General features: G+C 29.3%; 1 protein-coding gene and 1 non-coding gene across 2 annotated transcripts in view; one reads left to right on the top strand and one right to left on the bottom strand.

Moving 5' to 3' along the window:
• Positions 1 to 19,644, bottom strand: part of LOC106681324 (midasin) — a 416,397-nt gene extending 396,753 nt beyond the window's left edge. The window contains exons 1-28 of the mRNA XM_067047592.1: positions 19,373 to 19,644; positions 18,073 to 18,275; positions 17,774 to 18,001; positions 15,409 to 15,566; positions 15,222 to 15,328; positions 14,993 to 15,143; positions 14,786 to 14,916; positions 12,042 to 12,205; positions 11,686 to 11,815; positions 11,487 to 11,605; positions 11,072 to 11,190; positions 10,824 to 10,998; positions 10,511 to 10,726; positions 10,122 to 10,236; positions 8,999 to 9,221; positions 8,415 to 8,622; positions 8,157 to 8,336; positions 7,345 to 7,491; positions 7,074 to 7,209; positions 6,749 to 6,992; positions 4,514 to 4,722; positions 4,033 to 4,179; positions 3,574 to 3,721; positions 3,386 to 3,496; positions 3,097 to 3,219; positions 1,361 to 1,536; positions 1,128 to 1,263; positions 893 to 1,014 (exon numbers count right to left, since the gene is read on the bottom strand). Of these exons, the coding sequence (XP_066903693.1) occupies positions 893 to 1,014; positions 1,128 to 1,263; positions 1,361 to 1,536; positions 3,097 to 3,219; positions 3,386 to 3,496; positions 3,574 to 3,721; positions 4,033 to 4,179; positions 4,514 to 4,722; positions 6,749 to 6,992; positions 7,074 to 7,209; positions 7,345 to 7,491; positions 8,157 to 8,336; positions 8,415 to 8,622; positions 8,999 to 9,221; positions 10,122 to 10,236; positions 10,511 to 10,726; positions 10,824 to 10,998; positions 11,072 to 11,190; positions 11,487 to 11,605; positions 11,686 to 11,815; positions 12,042 to 12,205; positions 14,786 to 14,916; positions 14,993 to 15,143; positions 15,222 to 15,328; positions 15,409 to 15,566; positions 17,774 to 18,001; positions 18,073 to 18,275; positions 19,373 to 19,519 (4,473 nt within the window). The 5' untranslated portion in view covers positions 19,520 to 19,644. The remainder of the gene's footprint in view (positions 1 to 892; positions 1,015 to 1,127; positions 1,264 to 1,360; positions 1,537 to 3,096; positions 3,220 to 3,385; positions 3,497 to 3,573; positions 3,722 to 4,032; positions 4,180 to 4,513; positions 4,723 to 6,748; positions 6,993 to 7,073; positions 7,210 to 7,344; positions 7,492 to 8,156; positions 8,337 to 8,414; positions 8,623 to 8,998; positions 9,222 to 10,121; positions 10,237 to 10,510; positions 10,727 to 10,823; positions 10,999 to 11,071; positions 11,191 to 11,486; positions 11,606 to 11,685; positions 11,816 to 12,041; positions 12,206 to 14,785; positions 14,917 to 14,992; positions 15,144 to 15,221; positions 15,329 to 15,408; positions 15,567 to 17,773; positions 18,002 to 18,072; positions 18,276 to 19,372) is intronic.
• A 3-nt stretch (positions 19,645 to 19,647) lies between these two features.
• Positions 19,648 to 20,552, top strand: LOC112210379 (uncharacterized). The gene is made up of 2 exons (XR_010843483.1): positions 19,648 to 19,795; positions 20,080 to 20,552. It is a non-coding gene; the product is annotated as an uncharacterized protein (transcript).
• The last annotated feature ends 511 nt before the right edge of the window (positions 20,553 to 21,063 follow it).

The following is a 21,063-nucleotide window of genomic DNA, read 5'->3' on the forward strand; positions in this document are numbered from 1 at the left end:
GGGCCCCAAAAATAATCAACCCTGGACCCCAAAAATGATTTTATTTCAGGCCTCCAATATAAATCCAACTTGGCCCCCACAAATAAATCTGCCCAAGGACCAAAAATTATATTCATCCCACTCCTCAAAAATAAATCAATCCTGGGCACCAAAAAGAAATATGTCATAGGCCCCAAATGGTCTAGGTATGCGTATGTACTTAAATTCAATATCTAATGAAAAATAATAACTTGTTAGTATAGAAAAAGTGTCTAATGATTAACTAAAAGAAGTAGTCGAACTGCACTAACATACCTATATATAACATGAGTCCATTTTACCCGACAATTACCCGCTAAGGTGAAAAATACCCCAAAAATCTGGAAAGTACCAGCAGTACTGCGACGGACTGTTTAAAGATATTACGCTAGTCTTTTGTTATCAACGGCAGTGCTATTAATTCCTCATTACAAATATATGTAGTTGAATATCCATATTTCAAAAATCATATTTTGCATTACATTACTATATAATTTATACAATTAAATTAACAGATTGATTTCATTTTTATTTAGTGTGTAATATATTTAGGTAAATTATAAATAAATAAACATTTTCAATCTTCCAATGTAAAAAAATAATAGTATTAGATAGTTAACCTAAGTTTTTATTATATATTTCCATTCACAATTACATAAGCTCAAACTTAATTTGTAAATAAATTTTCCTATAGAATTAAATCCATTTATACAATGGTGGAAACTGCATGATTAAATAAGATGGTTAATATGTCATTCCAAATATGAGGATTAAGAGATAGTTTCTTCCTAGGAAATAATGCCTATTCCTGACAATCAAAAATATCAAAAAGTAGTCAAGTCATCCATGTAGATCATTAATTATTTCAACATACCTCTTTTTTACCAAAATCGCCACCAGGATTCATAGTACCAATGAAATAAAATTCAGGTTTTGCTGTAATTTCTATTTCTTCACTTGTTCCTTTTTCACTAACAAGTAATTTTCTCTCAGGTTCTAAAACAAAAACATTTTAATTAGCTATTTTTCAAAAGATTTACAAATAACTTTATGAAAAATAAATAGTTTTCTGTAAAAATAACTAATACAGAAATATTTAATACAATTACCTAATAGCGAATTGAGTCTTTCTAAAACGCTGTCATCGGCCAAGGATATTTCATCAGCCAGGAACAACTGTCCTTCCTTCATTGCCAAAATGAGGGGGCCATCAACCCACTCAAACAACTTCATGCTGTTTTCAGACTATGAATAAAGAAAAGCAAATTGACAACTTGTTACAGTGATGAGACTAAGATAAGATATAACTAAATAAATGGTAATTACAAAAAGATACTAATACCTTTTCTCTAACTGGCCGTAAGCCTCCCAAGAAATCAGAACTTTCAGAGTGTTGGTGGCAATTAACAGAATACAGAGACTGATTGTTTAATGCTGCCAACAGTTGGCAAATAGTTGTTTTGCCACACCCTGTTTCACCAACCAATAGTAATGGTTCTTGAAATTCTAGAGCTTTAGCTATAAAAATAAAATTTAGCATCGTTACATTAGTTGATAAAGAGGAGTAAACAAAAATTAGAAAAAAAACAAACTAAATACAACTTTCTACATATTTCTTAAAATTTTATTAAGATTTTTTCCAATTTTTATATGTTAACAGGTGTCTATGCAAAATGGCTTGAAGAAATTCCCTGACTTTTCCAGGTTTCTTTCAAAGATACCTAAACATAAATGTTTAGCAATATTTAAACAGGAAAAAGTTGACAGTCGAAGCAACAGTAAAGCTTACGTAGATAATGATCCAATTCTCGAGAGAAAAGGAGATAATTGATATTTTGTGTATTTTAAACGTTATGTTTCCTGTTTAATAACAATAACTATTTGAATTCGGTAATTTTAAGCTACAGCCCTGGTCTTAAGATTTTTTTTAAAACCCCCAAAATAGATCTAACTTAACCATGAGCCCCCAATCTACATAAAACTTGGAGATTTTGTAGGGTAATAAGTGAAAGTTGTCTGATGTGCTTGCTGTGTAGGGTGATAAGTGAAAGTCGTGTGATGTGCTTGCTGTGTAGAATGATAAGTGAAAGTTGTGTGATGTGTTTGCTGTGTAGAATGATAAGTGAAAGTTGTCTGATGTGCTTGCTGTGTAGGGTGATAAGTGAAAGTCGTGTGATGTGTTTGCTGTGTAGAATGATAAGTGAAAGTTGTCTGATGTGCTAGCTGTGTAGGGTGATAAGTGAAAGTAGTGTGATGTACTTGCTGTGTAGGATGATAGGTAAAAGTTGTCTGATGTGCTGCTGTGTAGGGTGACAAGTGAAAGTCGTGTGATGTGTTTGCTGTGTAGGATGATAAGTGAAAGTCGTGTGATGTGCTTGCTGTGTAGAATGATAAGTGAAAGTAGTGTGATGCGCATACTGTACCAGATTTTTTATTAATAAAGCATCTCTATATTTTCTAATGAGTTATATTTTTTTTCTCCCACTATAGTGCAGGTGCTCATGGGTGGCTTTATTTCCCCATGACCCACCATTACAGAAATGTCAATTTGACACATGAATTTATAAGAGAAACATGTTCAAGTTTATAGAAAGGTATCAATAACGTATATAAATTAGTAGACATTCAACATTTGATAATTCTAAGGAGAAAGACCCATGTTGAGGATTAATTTTTTAGGAATAAATCACTTTTATTCATTAATAAAAACATTTTTATTGCCAATTCTTTAAGTGAATATTATGAGAGCTAAATTCCTCAACATCACACTAAAATGATTATGTATCATTAAAAAAAATAATATTAATATAATTAACAAAATCAATTTGATAAAATTAAGGTATTTTTTAAAAACATTGAAGATGGAGAAATAATAAGAAAATATTAATTTTTGTGGAAGGATTAAAATGAATGCCAAAGTCCATCCAAGAAAATAATGGAAAATAAATAATGAAAAATAGATCTATATAATTTTGATTAATATTACAGATTTGATAATTACTTACACACAAAAAGGTACAAATAAATTAAATTTATAAAATAAACATCAACAAAATCTTGAAATAATATTGAACTAACCTGCTAATACAGCCAAAACTCTAAGGTTGAATGTCCAAACTAAATGTTCAAAACCTTTTGGTAAAGGAGGAGCAATAATTTTTTCAAGAATATGTTTGGTAACAAGTGAAGTTTCTTCATTCACTAAAAAATAAATAAACAATTTTGTAATTGCATGGATAAAATATTAATATTTTCAATACCATTCAATTAAAAAACACCAATCATAATTTTGATATAATTCAAGTCTTTAGACTGAATTAAGTATTCAAGTCTAACAGATTACAATGAATTGTGAAACAATACTTACATGTAAACAGTTTATTTAGATCAATAACCCTCTTGAACCTTGTTTCAATAACATTTTTGATAATATCTCGTTCCTCCTGTTTCCTAACTCGACCAGCCAAGATCAAATATCCTATAATTTAATAATACATTGATATTTTTGGGGGGCTAAAGTTTTAAGTAAAAGTGTTTAAAAGGAATAAATATTACCTTCAAAGGCAACATGCTGATCCCAATCATAATAACTTAAATGATCCATGCTGCTGGCGCGCCGAAAACGTTCACCCCATCTGAACAAGTCTCTTAGAGTTATAAAGCCTTGCTTACCAGCAAACGCTGCACTGCCCTTTCTTCTTAGCTAAAAGATAATGATATTTTAAAAATCAAAAGGCCCTAATTTAATAAAAAATGAGAAGATCAAAGAAGAAATATTTCTTATGTTTAAAAGAAATTCTAAATATGATATACAGAATAAGTGATTGATAATAACTCAAAATTATTTAATAAGTTGAAATTTTTAATACGCTTTTTTTTTTATTTAGGTGTTTATAAAGATTTTTTTTCAGATCATATACAAAAAATAGTTTTTCAGGACATTCAATTTCATTTTGATACTCAAATTTTCAAAAATTATTGGTTTACACAAGTTGATTAAAAAAGGGTACATACCTGTAAATCAGTCATGACTCCAACCAATTTCTTACAGTAAGATAGTGGCATCTGACATCTTAAATGTAAAATTTCTTCCAATTCAGCAGATGGTATGACATCAAAATGCAATTCCACAAAACGATTTCTGAATGCTCTAGACAAAACCTAAAAAAAATTTCAATAATTCAAGAGAATTCAATGCTATACTTTAAAAAAATTAACAGGGATAAACTTCTTTTTTTTAAGCCCTTATAAGGGCTAACATGTTATTTTTCTGTCATATTAAATAAATGTTTTCACAAAAGAAATTAAAAAGTTTAAATTGATTTTCTTAGTAGTAAACCGACAATATTTAATGCAATATAAATTTTTAAAATCTTACTTGTATTTTATTCTTGAAATCACCTAATCTAACCATAATTATTGAAAAACCAAATTTTCATTATTAAAGTTTGATTTTCATACGTATAATTAAAAATAGTTAGCATTAATCACTTACTTTTCTACCACCATAAGTTCCAGGAGGATTTTGTGTGGCAAATATTCGAAAATCAGGGTGAGCCTTAATTGTAACACTAGTTTCAGGAATGAATAACTCTCTATTATCATCTAAAACCCTGTTCAAAGCTTCTAAGACCTCACTTGGAGCCAAATTGAGTTCATCCAAAACAACCCAGTCGCCATTTCTCATTGCTTGGGCCAGAACACCTTAAATTAAGTAATAAAAATGTTAATTAAAAATATTGAGTAAGAATTCATATAAACAACTAAAAAAAAAAAAAAAAAAAAGAAATGTGCCAAATACACAAAGCTAAAACTTATTTACTGCTTTTATCATTGTCATATCCTCTTCATTTCTTCCATAAAATTTCTTTTCTAGAAATCATCCTTTTTGGGGGAATTTTCAACAAGCTAGATTTACGTTTAGGCTTAAATTTTAAAATAAATGATTTGTAAGAACACATTTTTTGAGACAAGCAGTTAATAAAATATCCATTATGTATCCATCCAGAAAGAAATTTTTTGCATGGATTAGAGAAAGTAGCCAACAAAATCTGATGAAATTTATATTGGACCCATTACATTAATCCCCAACTTTCATCCATATTTAGGCCATATCGGACAAACCATATTTGAATTGATAGGCATGCAAACCAAAATATATTTGCCCTTGTATAAGTAAAAGTAGTGGAAAGAATTTGATAAAGTTGATATAGAACTAGGTCCAAAATCCCTTAAAATTTCATCAAAATCAAATAAACATTATGATCGATTATGACAAAAAACAAATTCCACAATAGAATGACAGATGCGAAACCAAATTTGTTCCTTGATGTATAAACTGTAAAATGCAGATGAAAATTTTTAATTCTGAGGGCATAAATGTTGCTCAATTTTATATTCACACATACTTTTTTATTTTAATTCTTTCAATAAGATTTTTTTTTTTTAATATCTTTTTTAACACCTTAAATTTTAATTTAAAATTTCAAAAATACAAATTAATTTTGATTAAAGTATCATAAAGTGGAAAAGTATCATTACAAATATTTTAGAAAAATTTATGTTATTATTTTTAGATTATAGGAAGATATTCCAGATGCAGTCAATCAATACAAGGTACAAAATAATAAAAAAAAAAAAACTATTTATTGGTAACCAAAATTTTATCCCACTTTGCAGGGCTTTATCAGGGCTAAATGAGAAAAAGATACAAAGATTGTTTTGTCATAGATATGACAAAACAATTAGAATATAAATAGAAAGGGAGTAAAAAGTTTTATAAAAAATGAAACAAAGTAAGTTGATAAAATATAAATATAGAAGAATAGAAAATTAATTAATAATAGGTACAGTAATGAGTGCTAGAATTTTAAACATAGAACTAGAGCAAGGAATAGTAAATCAATACTAGTTGGAAGAAGTAACATATATGGTAAAAATTAAAAGAAAAATGAGAAGTAAATTTGGCATAAGTAAGATGTGATAACAGAAAGGAGGCGTAAGTGAAAGGATAAGCATAAGAATAGAAAGAGATAATATAAAAAAAATAATAATAAAAGTCTTCACCTTTGGACTGGAGACTTAAAAATGAGGAGGGCAGAGGAGGAAGGAGCGGAAGACTAAGATACACCATCACAGACGACTTTTATATTATTTATACAGAGTTATTATTTTTACTAAACATTTTTTGGTTTTTATGCCCATTAAGACCTTATGGGACAAATAAAAAAACAATTAACAACATGAAGGTTTTCTGTTTTTTAAAAACATTTGAGCAAGGACCACATCCAAGTTATCAAATCAGGTACTTCGTTCGTTCGCGGGTATTTTTTATCTATGTGCCAAAATACAACTAAATCAGATTTACTTGAGCTAACTTCATACCCTAAATTGGACTTACTGCTGATAACTCTGCAATATTCTGGAAACGTTTCCTAAGGTCTTTGTTAACACACTCCAAAGACTTTATTAAAAACACATCAGTAATTGAACCATGAAAATCAAACAAATCAAATCTAGTATATCAAATTTTGCACAAAGCTCTAGAGAACCACAAAGCAGTTTCTTATCCAAAATAAAAAGAAAGAAATAGAAGTGGATAGGGAACAATTTAAGAAAATCTGATAGTCATTGAAAAAAAAGCTCTAGTTTACCTGATTACTATTGAAGGCCACAGAGAAGTAAGCCCACTTTTTTTAAATATGGTTTGAAAAATAAGATGAAAATTTACCTTCTCTAAAGACTAATCCACCAGATTCAGGATCAACGCCATATGAACCAACATACTCTTGCAAGTCAGTGTGCTGATGGTTATTAATACGGAATACTTTATGTCCAGAAGCTTCAGCCATGTTGATGATGAGTGAAGTTTTACCAACAGAAGTTTCACCTTGAATGAGGACTGGATGAGAAGAAAGTGACACAATACGAGCCAAGTCACAAAGATTCCTTCTTACTCTTGCAGTGAAAATGTACTAAACATCATGAAGCATATTATTAGAGAAATAATTTATTTTAATGTTATTAAAAATCATTAAAATTTATAAATTGCTAACGTTTGGAGAAGAAATCAATCTGTTTCTGCCACGAGCAACCCAATAGCCTTCAAAAGATACAAATTTTTCTTTAATGCTCGGTTCAGGAATTGGTTGCTTGAGAATACTCTTGATATCAGTTTCGTCTGCAACAGTCCTAACAAAAACCAGTTATCATTGTATTTTCTTAAACTATATATATATTTTTCCTAATGAATTTAAAAATAATTATCCTAATTTCAAAAATCAGCAGATAAAAACACTAATAACAATAAGAATACTAATTACTTACTTAGCAATCATATCCCTTACAATTTTGTACGATGAGGCATTTAATTGTGTCAGAAAGCTTAAACACAAAGCCTCATACAAGGATCTGGCCATTGATCCACACTTATTTTCTGATGCAACAACCAAAGCACGACACAAAGTTCTTAAACTAAAAAAAGAATAAAAATAAAAATATGATATCAAATGAATAAAAACATAATTCATAGCTATGACTTATAACCTTATTTTTTTAAAAATAAAAAATACATTTTTTTAAATGTTACAACCATTATAGTTATTACCACCCAAATTATTTACATGTTTCTTTTATCTCCTGTTCCTATAATTTTACTTTCTACTGTCATTTGCCTATTTATGAGATTTACATTAAGGGGAAGTATTGCGGTTGCAATACATTTTGAATCTTAATTTTCAACGGAAATACATTTCTAAATTAATTTCATCCAAAAGTTGAGCGGCAAGTTAAAGATGTGTGATGCGCATACTGCACAAGATTTTTAAGAATATTTCATATTTAATTTTATTAGTACAAAAAAAAAAATGCACCTGGATGGCTACAACTTGGAAATCTTTGTATAGCATTTCTTGTATAATAATCATATTTCTATTAGTCCTGTAATATTTATGAGATATACTCTTACTGAGTACAAGTATCATTATTAAATTAGCACCATAATAACTTAATAATCATGAGTTAAAGTGAGAAAAATAAAATATGAGAATGTTAAGAAACATTCTCAGCAAGATTTATTGTTAGTTTTAAAATAAAATTATACAAAAGAATAATTACCATATTTATCAATAAAATAATACCTGTAATGGGGACGGTATCCTAATCCATCTGATAATACTTCAACAGCCTTCTTTCTAACATTCAAATAAAAATTTACTATAGCTTTGACTTTAGCAGCAGGATAATCAGGAAGGTAGCAATTAACAACAAGGATTAAATCATTTTCTTCAGTATGCTCAGAAACAAACAGCTCAGTAAATCTTCAATGAAAAATAAAACAGTTTTTAAGTGATTAATTCAATTACATAAAATTAAGTAAATAAAACAGAAAGCAGTACCTATTTCTGATTCCAGGAGGAAGGTCTTTTTTGCCAAAATCTGTAGCTGGATTCATTGCAGCCATGATTCTAAAATCTGGATGTTTTGGTATGCTTTTCTCATCACCCCGCTCTAAAAGAGTTATTTCAGATCCTTCCAAGAGACCTGACAAACATTGCAATGTCTCAGCAGAGGCTAAATTTATTTCATCAAGCAGAACCCAAAAACCTAAATAAGACAGAAAAAAAAAAAAAAGTTAACATGGTGAATTATTATGCCAGTAATTAAACAAAACACTAATTACATTATGACAGTTAAATATAAACCCATTACATCAAGCTTGGCTATCTAGTAAAACTCTTGTTTTTTTTTATGCAGTGTATATAATTTATATTTTTTAAAAACATGCAAAAGTATAATAATAAAATTATAGAGTATGAAAATATCTATTATATGAAAGCAAAGTAGCTTATTAGCTACATAATTGATTTTTTATTCTGAAAGAAGGCAGTTCAAACCCTGGTATGAAAATATCTCTAAATAGAAAATTAATCTACTGAGAACAGTAGTTACCAGATAATTAATAAAAAAACTAAAAACTTACCACTTCTCATAGCATGTATTAGAGCACCTTCAACAAATGAAAAAGCCATGGCACATTCATTATTCTTGATTTGTAATTGTAATTTGTGGATTTTAATACCCAACTGCTGCCATTTTAGCAATAAGGGTGGATTATTTTTATCAGTAAGCCTTTTCACAGCTGCCTTTTGACTTTGAAGCATCATCTTCAAAAGTATTGACCATTTCCTTTTCGAAATGCACATCTGAAATAACCAACATTTTCAAATAATATTAAACGATAATAAAAAATTATCATATTTTAATGATAAATCATTCATTACTGACTTTATTGAAAATACACATCAAGAGTTTAAAACTATTTTAAAATATTTTAAAACTGTACCAATATAGTCAATAAAATCATCAATATAAGGCATAATATACTGCACATTATTACTAATTGAAAGGTCAACCGACATGAGACAATATTATTGTTAACTCATTTGACATTTCTACTGCCAACATTTTGGATGTAAATAAAGAAAGGTATATTATCGTTATATTATTGATATCGACAAGAACCCCAGAAGAGGAAAAAGAAGCCCAGGTGAATAAAGATATGGTTAAAAATAAGGAATGAGTATACCCATAATTTTTTTTAAAATGAACTAAGAATAAGTGAATCAGGTGATCTAAGAAACTTTTTGTAACCTAGAAGTACACTATTTGATGAAATCTACAGAGGAATTAAAATTATTTAACCAGAACTGAACAAATGTTAAATATTTACCTGTATGAATAAATAAATTATTTAATCTAATGCTGTTTTTTTTAGAATATATTCTGTTCTCAAAGAAGGTTAAATTATAATTTTATATTATAATATCTACAGAAATTCCAATCATTAAGAAGAATATGATACTATTACCAGTGAATTAAATTTTTAATTTCAAACTACAAGCAAGCTCATAAGCTAATATATAATGATAATAATAATGTAATAAAAAAAATGATCTTATCATGTATGCATATAAAAATCAAACTCTTTTTGATTAACTCAAATGTATTAACAATTTTCCAATGTAATCTTTTATTCAATATAATTATATGGATTGTCTGAGACCAGTTTAAGAAAGATAAGAATGAATTATTTTTTCACTCACAGAAATATTTTCTAAAAATTTCATGTTTTCCTTTACATTAAAAAAAGATCTAAATAATTCTTCAAATTCATCTCTCAAGGACATAATTATGTTTTTTACATCGACTGGTTTGTACCTGAAAAAAATCAATTAAAGAAACAATTAAAACTAAAAAAAAAAAAATGAATAACAAGCATTCATAGAAAGACAGAAACTACATCTAAATTATGAATCTATTGATAGAGAAGTAATCTGTTATAAATGCGTCTCATTCAGACTGTAGAAAAACTTAAAACATTTTTGTTCTGGAGAAACAAATCTCATTCAAGATGTAAGTTCCAAATATATATTACAATACTGAAGAAACCATAGAAAACCAAAAACTAATATATATGTAAAAAATACTGTACCCTCCAAGAAGATCAGAGCTATCACTCTGTTGATTCATATTAATAACAACTAATGTATGACCGGTTTGCTTGGCAAGAATTTGTAACGTAGTGGTTTTACCCGTTCCAGTTTCACCAACTAACAAGGCTGGCTCATTTAAAGATAGGCAAACAGCCAACCTCTCAAGTAAACAGCAGGACATTCTGGTCAATGCATATTTCATTCCTTCTGACAGGCTGGAACATAGATAAATAAAAGATTAGAATAATAAATAAATACAAAACATAATAATAAATATAAATATACTATAATCCACAACAGTAACACATTTACCTCTTTAATGAAATGTTTTCAACTGTATCAAGGCGAGTAAGCACACCACGACCAGCAACACATGACGTTGGAGTAATAATCACACTTGGCTTATAACTTAAACAGAAATGTTCAGCCTTTGGTTTAAGAATCCCTAATAAGGCAGCAATCTGTCCAGACAACTCCAACCTCGCCGCTAAAAACATACACATCTTAATTGAAACCATATGCTTACCTTTTAACAAGTTTAGTATAGCAGGATTATTTACCTGGATCACTGTAACTACAACAGAATATGTCAATGGCATCTTGCAAGACTTTCAATGTAGAATCAACAGAAGTGACAACAAAGTATTTAATTGCTCTACTACACCATTTAAATAAATCCCTAAAAAATATTTTTTTTTTTAATTTGTATAAAATTATATAAATTAGTTTTTAATACAAAACAAAAATTAAAATAAATACAAAATAACACACAACACAGAAAAAACAATTTTTCCCTTTCAAATTTTTAATAAAAATTATTACTAATCATATAACAATTTAACCTAACGCAAAATACAGTGATAAATAATTTAAAGGACATGTGTAAAATATCATATTATATCCAATGAATAAATATTAGTCTTTTCATTATCCAAATAAGTACATTAAGAATAAATTTTATTTACTAGTTTTTACCTTGTTGAAATCAGTCGACTTCCATAGTGTATTTTGGTTGTTCCTCCTTCATGATTACCTTCAGAGAACAATAAAAAAACTGCAGTCATACGTGATGCAACTGTTTTTAGCAACGGAAACTGTAAGGCAAAAATAATTATAAAACAAACAATAAAACACTTTACTCCCCACCAAAAATTTGTTTAAATAAAATAAAAACCTTAATCTGAATGACATCAGTAAGTTCTTCTTTTGTCAATGGTTCTAGGTTGACTTTAATCCAATGTCTTTCCAACAATTCCGTATTATAGGCTTCCTTACGATTGTAACTCTGATTACTGCTAACCAGCCTGATAAAATTGAATAAATTGTTAATGTATCTATTAGAAGTTGTAATTATTTTAGGTTAAGAAAAACACTCTTATCTCTACAAATTTTCTATAAAAATGTTAGATTGATTACTAAACTTTATCATTTAGCAACCAAATATATTTGAGCAGCACTGCTTATAATTTTCCCTTAATTATCTAAAATAAATTCAAACTCAAAAGCAAATTAAGATATTGAATAGGTCACCTATGTGTCATAAAGAGATGAAATCCAGGAGTGGGTTGCACTTTGTCTTTGAATCCAGGTATAGTAATGCTATTTTCTTCCAAGAGGCTGGACAATAAAGCTGCCACATCACTAGTGGCACTTCCGATATCTTCAAGCAAAAGCCAATGTCCTTCTAATAAAGCCTACAATAAAAGATAGAAAAGTTTTTTTTTCTTAATGATAATGTAAAGTTATATTACGAGCACTGTCCAGAAAGTAACAGACATTTTGGCCTATCGTGGCGATGGGTGGGGGTAGAGCCGCCATCTTGGTGTCCGAATGTTCCTACATTCAGTACGCATCCAGCTGTTGTAGCGTGAGGACTGTGCATTCCTCACTTTGCTCTCTGTGAGTCGTCAAAATGTGCTCTGCAATAGAAAATCCCACCACTTGTGAAGAGCGGTCTGTGATTCGGTTTTTGTTGAACAGTCAGAACATTTTTCCCAAATTTAACAGAGTTTGGTGCATCAAATTGGAGAAGCTTGGTTACCACAAATTTTGTGCTCAGTGGGTTCCAAAAATCCTAACCGAAGACCATAAGAAACAGCGACTGGCTGTAGCACTGACCTTTCTTCAAGAATACAGCACAAATGGTAATGCAGTTCTGGATCATATAATAACCGGGGACGAGACTTGGGTGAAGCATGCCAACTGTAAAACAAAACAGCAGTCGATGGAATGTGCCCCAATACATTCTCCCAAGAAACGACAAAAATGTTTGCAAATGCTGTCAGGAAAAAAGGTCATGGCTACTGTGTTCTGAGACTCCAAGGGAGTACTTATTGTTGATTTTCTGAACATGGAGCAACAATCAAATCAGAAAGGTATTGTGAAACACTAAGAAAGTTACTGCACGCCATACAAAATATCAGGCAAGTATCAGGGAAAACTTAGCACCAAGGTGTTGTTTTTTCACAACGCATGTCTACACACGGCCAATTGTACCTTCGATGGTTTTGGATGGGAGGTGTTTGACCATCCACCATACAGCCCGGATTTGACGCCGAGCGATTACCACCTCTTCCCAACGATGAAAAAATAACAAACAATTCTTTGATATTGACGCCAAACTGCATGCCAGTGTAAACCAGTGGTTGAAATCACAGGCAGCAGATTTCTATAGAGAGGGTATTGAAAAAATTGTGCCATGGTATGATGAATGTCTCAATTTGAATGGTGATTATGTTGAAAAATAGATTAAGAGTGTACCTTTCAAATGTATAAATAAACTTTGAGTTTTTCAATTTATGAATTGATTATTTCAAAATGTCTATTACTTTCTGGACAGCTCTCATACAATTAAAACAGGTTAAATGGGATCTTATTTTTGTTGTCCTAATAATCTACAAGAGGTAAGAGCATTTTTTTTTTTTTTTCAGTAGTGGACTAGAAAAACAACTAGCAGAATGATATGGGCCAAATCCAAAAAATTAGAAGCAAGTAAAAAATATGATTTTACATACAAGGAAAATTGGAATGAATCAGCTGCCAGAACGATGTGATAAAATCTTTTTTTGCGCCGCTGAGCTCACTTAGATTTCCGATCTTCTACTAGTAGGTGAGTTCTTTGTCTTATTGTTTTCTTACTTTTCTTTTACCTCCTTCTCCTTCTCTATTCTCTTCTTTTTTTTCCTTACCCATGTTATTCATTATATTCACCACATATTATTATTGTCATGTTTTCTATTCACTTCTTTTGTCCAACTCAACCTTATATTTTGTTTCTTTATTCTAATATTATACTTAATATATCATTAGTTGCATATATTTTCTTACTTTTTTTTTTCCATAACTTTAATTTTTTATTTACTATTAAATTAAAATATTCATATTTCTTAGTTTTTTTGCATTGTATAACTATAAAATTTTTATTTCCTTGATTATGTTATTCTACTTACATATTTAATTATCTATACATGTATATGTTTTATTTTCCACTTCTTCCATCACTTTATTTCTATTAATATTCATTATACATAATTCTTTACTTGTATCATTCTGTTTATATTTTCTCTTTCTATTTTATATATAAATTATCTACGGTCAACTATCTTCTCATCATTAAAAATCTTATTTCCTTTTTAAGTTATCATTAAAAAAATATCTATGAACGAGACTGATTTTACATACATATTTTCAATTTAGTCCAAAATGGCTCTAACGATTATCAATGTACAATCAAGATATCATTAATATCAACTAGGTCTTATCTTTATTGATATAGTTTAACAGGGCTTAAATGCCAAATTTTAAAATAATCTTCCTCTAAGTACCTTTAATTTTGTTTATTTGAAATAATTAACCATTTTGAATTATTAACAATAATATAAAATTATAAATATAACCTATGAATGAATTTGATGACTAACTAAAGAAGAAAAATAAAGATATAGAGACCAAAAAATCAAAAATATCTGTGTGTTTATAAAAATATCTTTTATATACACATGGCATAGTAATGTTATGTTAAACTGTTGAATTTTTGGCAGAAACAAAGTTGATATTCGTTATTCATACCTTAAGAAACCCAAACAATTTAATGTTTGAAACTTTCACCTTCCAGAATGGTATGTGAAAGTTGAGTGCTATGCATGGACCAGACTAGATTTTCATCATAGCGATGACAATAATTTTATAAATATTAATACTGTCCCTTTTTCCAAAACCAGTGGAACAATCTATATGTTAAAATAAATAAACTGTAAAATTGTTTAACAATTCACCTTAGTTAACATTCCAGGGGACCAAACAAATTCACCAGGCACATCAGTACACTGATATGTACCTAGCAGTAGTTTGGAATCAGTCTCTTCTCCAAGCTGCACTTTCAGCAAATCTTTAGTTTCGCTTCTTCCTAAAAATGAAACAATAGGTATAAAACACCACGATCAAAAGGATAACTATTAATTATGATTTACAAACTTGTTTACCTGTAACCATAGCTAAGTGAGAAATCAAAGAAGTTTTTCCACTTCCTACTGGTCCCACAAGACATACGGCTTTGCCAGTAGAAATGCCTATTGCAATCTTCCTTAAATTATGTAATGTTGACTTGGTTTCGACAAGAAATCCTTCTTTTTTCTAGAAGCACAATTAGTAGAATATGCAATATTTATCATACAACACAAATTCAGTAAATTTAATTAAACATTTTCATACTTGTTTTTTAGGATCAAAAACAGGAAGATACACTCCAGCAACATTCACTGATAAATTATCTACATCTTGTTTAAACAAAGGTTCAAATACCCTGGATGGGTTAAGGTCTAAAACAAAAACAAAATATTGAAAAACTTAAATTTATAAATGAATAATGATTTTTGAATAAAAAAGGCAATAAACATACCAGCATCTGAAGTCAATGAATAATCAGCTGACTGTCTATCCAATTCATACTCAACAAGATATTGGTAATGCTGTTCATTTGAAAAATATTTATGCACAAGCCTCATTTTATTGTATTCACTCATGCCAAGAATAATTGAAATGCACTGGCATGCAACCCTTAAAAAATGCAAATAGATAATAAATATTTAAATACAAATTATATATAAAATTAAAGAATATAAAATAGAGTGTCGTTATAATAAAAAGACAATAAACTCTGCAGTATTTCATTAAAATATAACTTCATTTCAATGTAATTCATTGACAATTAGGAAAATAGATTTCAGACAACATGATTTTTTTGAAAAGCACTAAGAAAGGATTCTAGTTTTTGATTTCTGCTAAGATAAAGAAGGATAACTCCTTCAAGGAAGGGAAGAAGTAGGGTCAGAGGAGATAAATGGAATATAACTGCCTTTGCAGTTGTCTTGAAAACTAAATTTTTAGTGGGTGTTAATTTAAGAAGAGAAAAAGTTAGTTAAAAAGTCTCACAAATTTTCTAACATGTCTTATGTTGATATTACAAAAAATTTGTTCACCAGATTTAATTGTTGTAATCCATATCTACAAACACAAAGTAAGTGGTTTAACTTTTAATAAGTCTAAAAAAAAAATAATTATGCATATTTTTGATCCTCTCTGTTTTCATTACTATACCAGTTATGTTTTCAATTACCCCATATATTTGGTACCTTCAGGTAATTGGAAACAGTCAGCTTTTTCCCAATTTAGTGAAAGCCTACAAACCACAGATTTTGCTGTGAATTATAATTTTCTTGAGTATTTCATATAAAGTTAATTTGTAATTGGGTTTTGATAAAGTTTTTAAGATTTTTCTAATTAAATGTTTTAAGGTTATACTTTTTGGACTTTTGGTTTTTTCTTACCTCTTTTTAACTTCTTGATTATTCAGGGAGAAAAAAGTTACAAATTGAGTTAGTGTTTAGTAAGAATTTGATTTTTATTGATTTATCAAAGTTTTACCTATTATGTCGTCTTTTTTTTTTTTCAGACATTAGGTATCAATAGCTGAATGATGTTATATTTGTAGAATATCCTAGATTTACCAAAAATTAATACCATCCCAACCTACATGCAAAGAGTTTTAGAAGCTAGATTTAATAAGATGAACAGGGACAAGACATAGAGGAAAGTCCAAGAAACTTATAATTTATCACCCAGTGGTATAAAATTGAGTTTATGGATTTGCATTGATAGGAAAGGAGGCTTGTTAACTGATTGGAAGAAGTTGAGGAATGTCTTGATTGCTTGACCATAGATGTAATTCTCATGCGACAGTTTCATGACGATCATCATGGAGAAGATTGGTATCTTGCTTTTATCTTCAGGAATCTTTCAATCTTTTTGAAAAAGCCACTTGCAGAAATAAAGAAATACTTGAGAATCATTTGTTTTATACTTGCTTATTGTAACCATTTGCTGTATAAGTAATATTAGTACCTTACATTTTTTTTTTTATTAATTACACTAGTAAATCCAATTTGAATTCATTATGGAAGTTTGGCATCAATTAAATATGATTTGGGGTATTTGAAAACAACCAGTTGAGTAATTGGAAATATGTAACAATTCTTACAAAAATGTAAAAAAAATCTTGAGTCCTCTATGCAAGGTTGTTTGCCACTGTTTTTTCTCTCTCATTGTATTCATTTTCTCCCTGGTCTCTGGGGTAAATGAAGATAGATCATGGTAAATGAAAATGTGCACTTCCCCTCTTACAAACAAAATGATTACTCAAAATTGTTCAGTAGGAGGATTGAGAACAACTCACAAAATGTTATAATTTAATTAATCTAAGGTTTAAGGGAATATCTGAATGTAAAACATTAAAATTTATTTATTATATTTCGTTATTAAATTTATATCATAGATTATTAACAAGTCTTTAAGAGTATAGAAAATGGAATCCTTGAATTAGGGAATATTAGGATACCCCTTCAATTAAGAAAACCAATGAGATGACACAACAGAGTGAACTATTAGAGAGATTTCTGAGATCTTCACCATGAAAAAGGAGTAAAATGGGGATGGTTAAGCCGAAAGTAGAAGATATAAAATAGCAGATGAGGCACAAAATGGACTTGGAAAGTGGATCTAAGAGTCCTTGGTGTTAGGAAGGTAGAGAAAATCAGCCAAGGATTGGATAGAGAGGGAAAAGACTAGGCTTTTCAAGCACTGTAGTGCCACTAGAGTTAGTTGATTTTAGACATAGATAAAAGAAAGAAATGACAATTATAGATAACTTTCTGCCAATTCAAATTTACATTATTGCATCTTAAAACTTAATAAATTATAACACTCACCAGTGCACTTTGTCATCATTATGTGAGAGGAATTTTTCAATAAAATCTCCCCAGTTCCATTTTGTTTTAAAATACGAAGCATGTGTTTTAAGAAAAATCCAACAACTTTCTACTATTTCTATATCGCTAACTTCAGAATCACTAAATTTCTTCTTTTTAGCTTGGTTTGAATCATGTTTTTCCGAAACCCATGGGGAATTTTTTTCATCAAAGAATGACAAGAATTGGCTGGAAAATTAACATATTTACAAACAACGTTACATCAATAATACACTTACATTTATATAAAGTTATCTTACTGGATAAGATCAGGTTTGAATGTAAAAACTATTTTCAGCATTGCACATTTGGTTTGATAATGTGCCTCACTTGCTAAAGCATATCTGATAATTTCCAAAATACAAGGCTCAAATAAAAACAGTATTCTTTTGGTATGAAAAGGATTCAGAATAAGACTTGAGAGGTAAATAATAGATTTTTCCAAATAATTGTTGGACCATTCCTGGAACAAAACAATAAAATAATAAGTAAATAAAAGAATCTTAAAAAATACTAAGCAAGACACTAGACCAGTAACTCCTGGGTTCAATTCACTGTTATTAATGGTAGATGAGCTTCGGTTCTATCATTCATGGAATGGACAAGAGCAGAGGTATATGGGGATCTGTACCCTTAATTGTTTGGTGTGATAACATGGCAGGAAAGCGTGATGCATAACACATACCCTCCTAGTATGACTGTTGATCAAAATTCATGATTTCCTCATAAGTACTCTACCCAAAAGGCTTTATCAATTTTGGTGATGTAGGTATTATATTACTAAAGTTGGCCATGTTCTACTAATGGCTAAAAAATTACTATTGTCTTTTTTAATACAATTACCAATCAGAAAAATTATAATCATTGCTATGTCGAACACATATGTACATGATACCCTCTTGAGTTCACCACTCCAGAAGAGAATCCAATATCTTTCCGTAAGATAAGAAATTGATTACATAACACAAAATTTTAACATCCAGAAACATGCCACGAACGCAATTAGACAGCCTAAAACCTAGGTATTCTTCAGTAACTTTCGTTATAGTCCCAGCTCTCATACTCATAGTCAAACTTCATTCTGGAAAAAATTTAGGTGAAATTGAACAGCCCTGACTGAGGAAGATAATGCAGGGCAAAATATTCAACATTATAAACACATATAATTTTTAAATACACATAAAAGAATCAAAGTAAATAATAAAAACAATGTAAATATAAGTTTTTTTAATCTATTTCTTCTTTTTATCTACAAAAGAGTTTAAAACAAAAACCGTAATAATTATTGATAGTAAAAGATTAATAATTAGTGAAAAAATACTGCCAAGAACAAAGACAAGAATCACATGACTCCAGTGAACATGTTAATAACAATATTATGGCTGGAAAGTTCTATAACATTGAAAATAGAAAACTAGTAATCGACCTTATGAAAATTTCAAATACTGCGTTTCAAAACTTAAAAAAATAGCACAATTTTAGGGAGATAATAATGTAAATTAAATTAGTTTGATAAAAAAACTTTTTTTATTATTAATACACAATTATAATTGTATGCACCTTTGGATTTGTCTCAATAAACACTTTAAGCGAATCAGGATTTGTATGTGAGAAATCTGATAGTTTAAAGAATCCTTTATGTATTTGCCTCACAGTATACTCGAACTCCTCAGGAGATTTACCACACAGCTTATTAACAGACATCATGTCCTAAATATTAGACAAATCATCACCACTATAGTGCACTGACTACTGTCAACAACAATAAGAAAGATGCCGACAACACACGTGGTTTGAAACTGAACTGACAGAGCGTAAATATAACCATGATTGTAACCTCCACGTTCTAGAGTCGTTCCCATGACATAATAATAATTTAAATGTTGATCGTTTTTTGTGCTTGTACTGTGCTATTTTTACTATAATTGTCTTTTGGATTATTTTATAAGATATCTCACTTAAAAAAACAAAAATATTGGTGAGGTATATAAATTATTCTTTGTTATATTATTTAATTAAACTTTAGATTGAAGTAAATATAAACAGAACCATTCTGGAATGCTAATGCAATTTTTATTTTGTTTTACAAATAAGACAATGTATGAATGTTCATTGTATTTGTAACAGAATACATTATATTTATTCTAAATTCATAGTATTTGTTCAAAACAAGGAAGAAGTTAAAACACAATGTTTGCTTTCATTCTTCTTACTTCAGTTTTATCTCCCATTTTTAAATTTTAATATGTTTTTATTATGATTTTCAGATAAAATGTTGGATAAAATTAAACAACCAAACATGATTGAAGAAGTGCCTTCTTCTTTTACAACACATGAATTTTCCAAAACAGTGTTTAATACAGACATTAAATTTTCAGTGTTGAAAATGGAACAGTCAGTTTTAATCTGGATAGGACTCAAGGAACAGAGACATTTCAGTGATTTGTGTTTAGGATTACAAAGTAAATTCAGTGACATGCCTCTTAGTACACATTTGTTTGGAAATTCTCCTGATGGTATTTCTAAAAGTTTTGTTTCAAAAATTGCTAAAAAACTTCATAAACCTGTTTATTTAAGTTACAATGTTCCTGATAATCAAATGATGCCAGAAGTTATTAAATCATTAGTATCAGAAATCGAGAATAATCCACAATATTTTTAAATTGTATTCATTTTTCTACTTATGTTTTAATATATTTCTTGTACATATTGTTGATAATATATGTGTATTATATCTATATTTTGGATATTTATTATAAACAATCGAATCCTTAATTTTTAGAAAGGCCCAAGCCCTTTCTAGGATAGGGTGTATGGAGGATAAACATTTAACTCTTATCATTAGCTTGAATAATTTTCTTTATTCAGAGTTTTACAAAAAGGTGACATCGCCATTCATGCTGAAATAAGGTTTACCCACAATCCCAAGGAAGGGTCAGGTATCCCCTTAATACTAGCCGAGTGTATCCCTAAATTGATCCCCAAGATATAACACAAAATAACTATTACGTCTATAGCTGGCCTGCAGTCTGAATCTGACAGTTCACTTATTGTTATTATTTAAAGGAGTTATTCCTAGGAAGGAAGGAGTTAGGAATTGGATAGCACTGGCATAAGACCGTAATGACTAGAGGAAGTGGTTGAAGAAGGCCAAGATCTGTGACCGGGTAGTAAAACTATCATAAAAAAAATCCAGGAGCTATGAATTTTTGACCTAATATAATAGTAATGTATGTATATAATTTTTTTTA

The sequence above is a fragment of the Halyomorpha halys genome, unplaced genomic scaffold (assembly GCF_000696795.3).
Source record: "Halyomorpha halys isolate HHAL.00 unplaced genomic scaffold, Hhal_1.1 Scaffold327.1, whole genome shotgun sequence".
Lineage (NCBI taxonomy): Eukaryota > Metazoa > Arthropoda > Insecta > Hemiptera > Pentatomidae > Halyomorpha > Halyomorpha halys.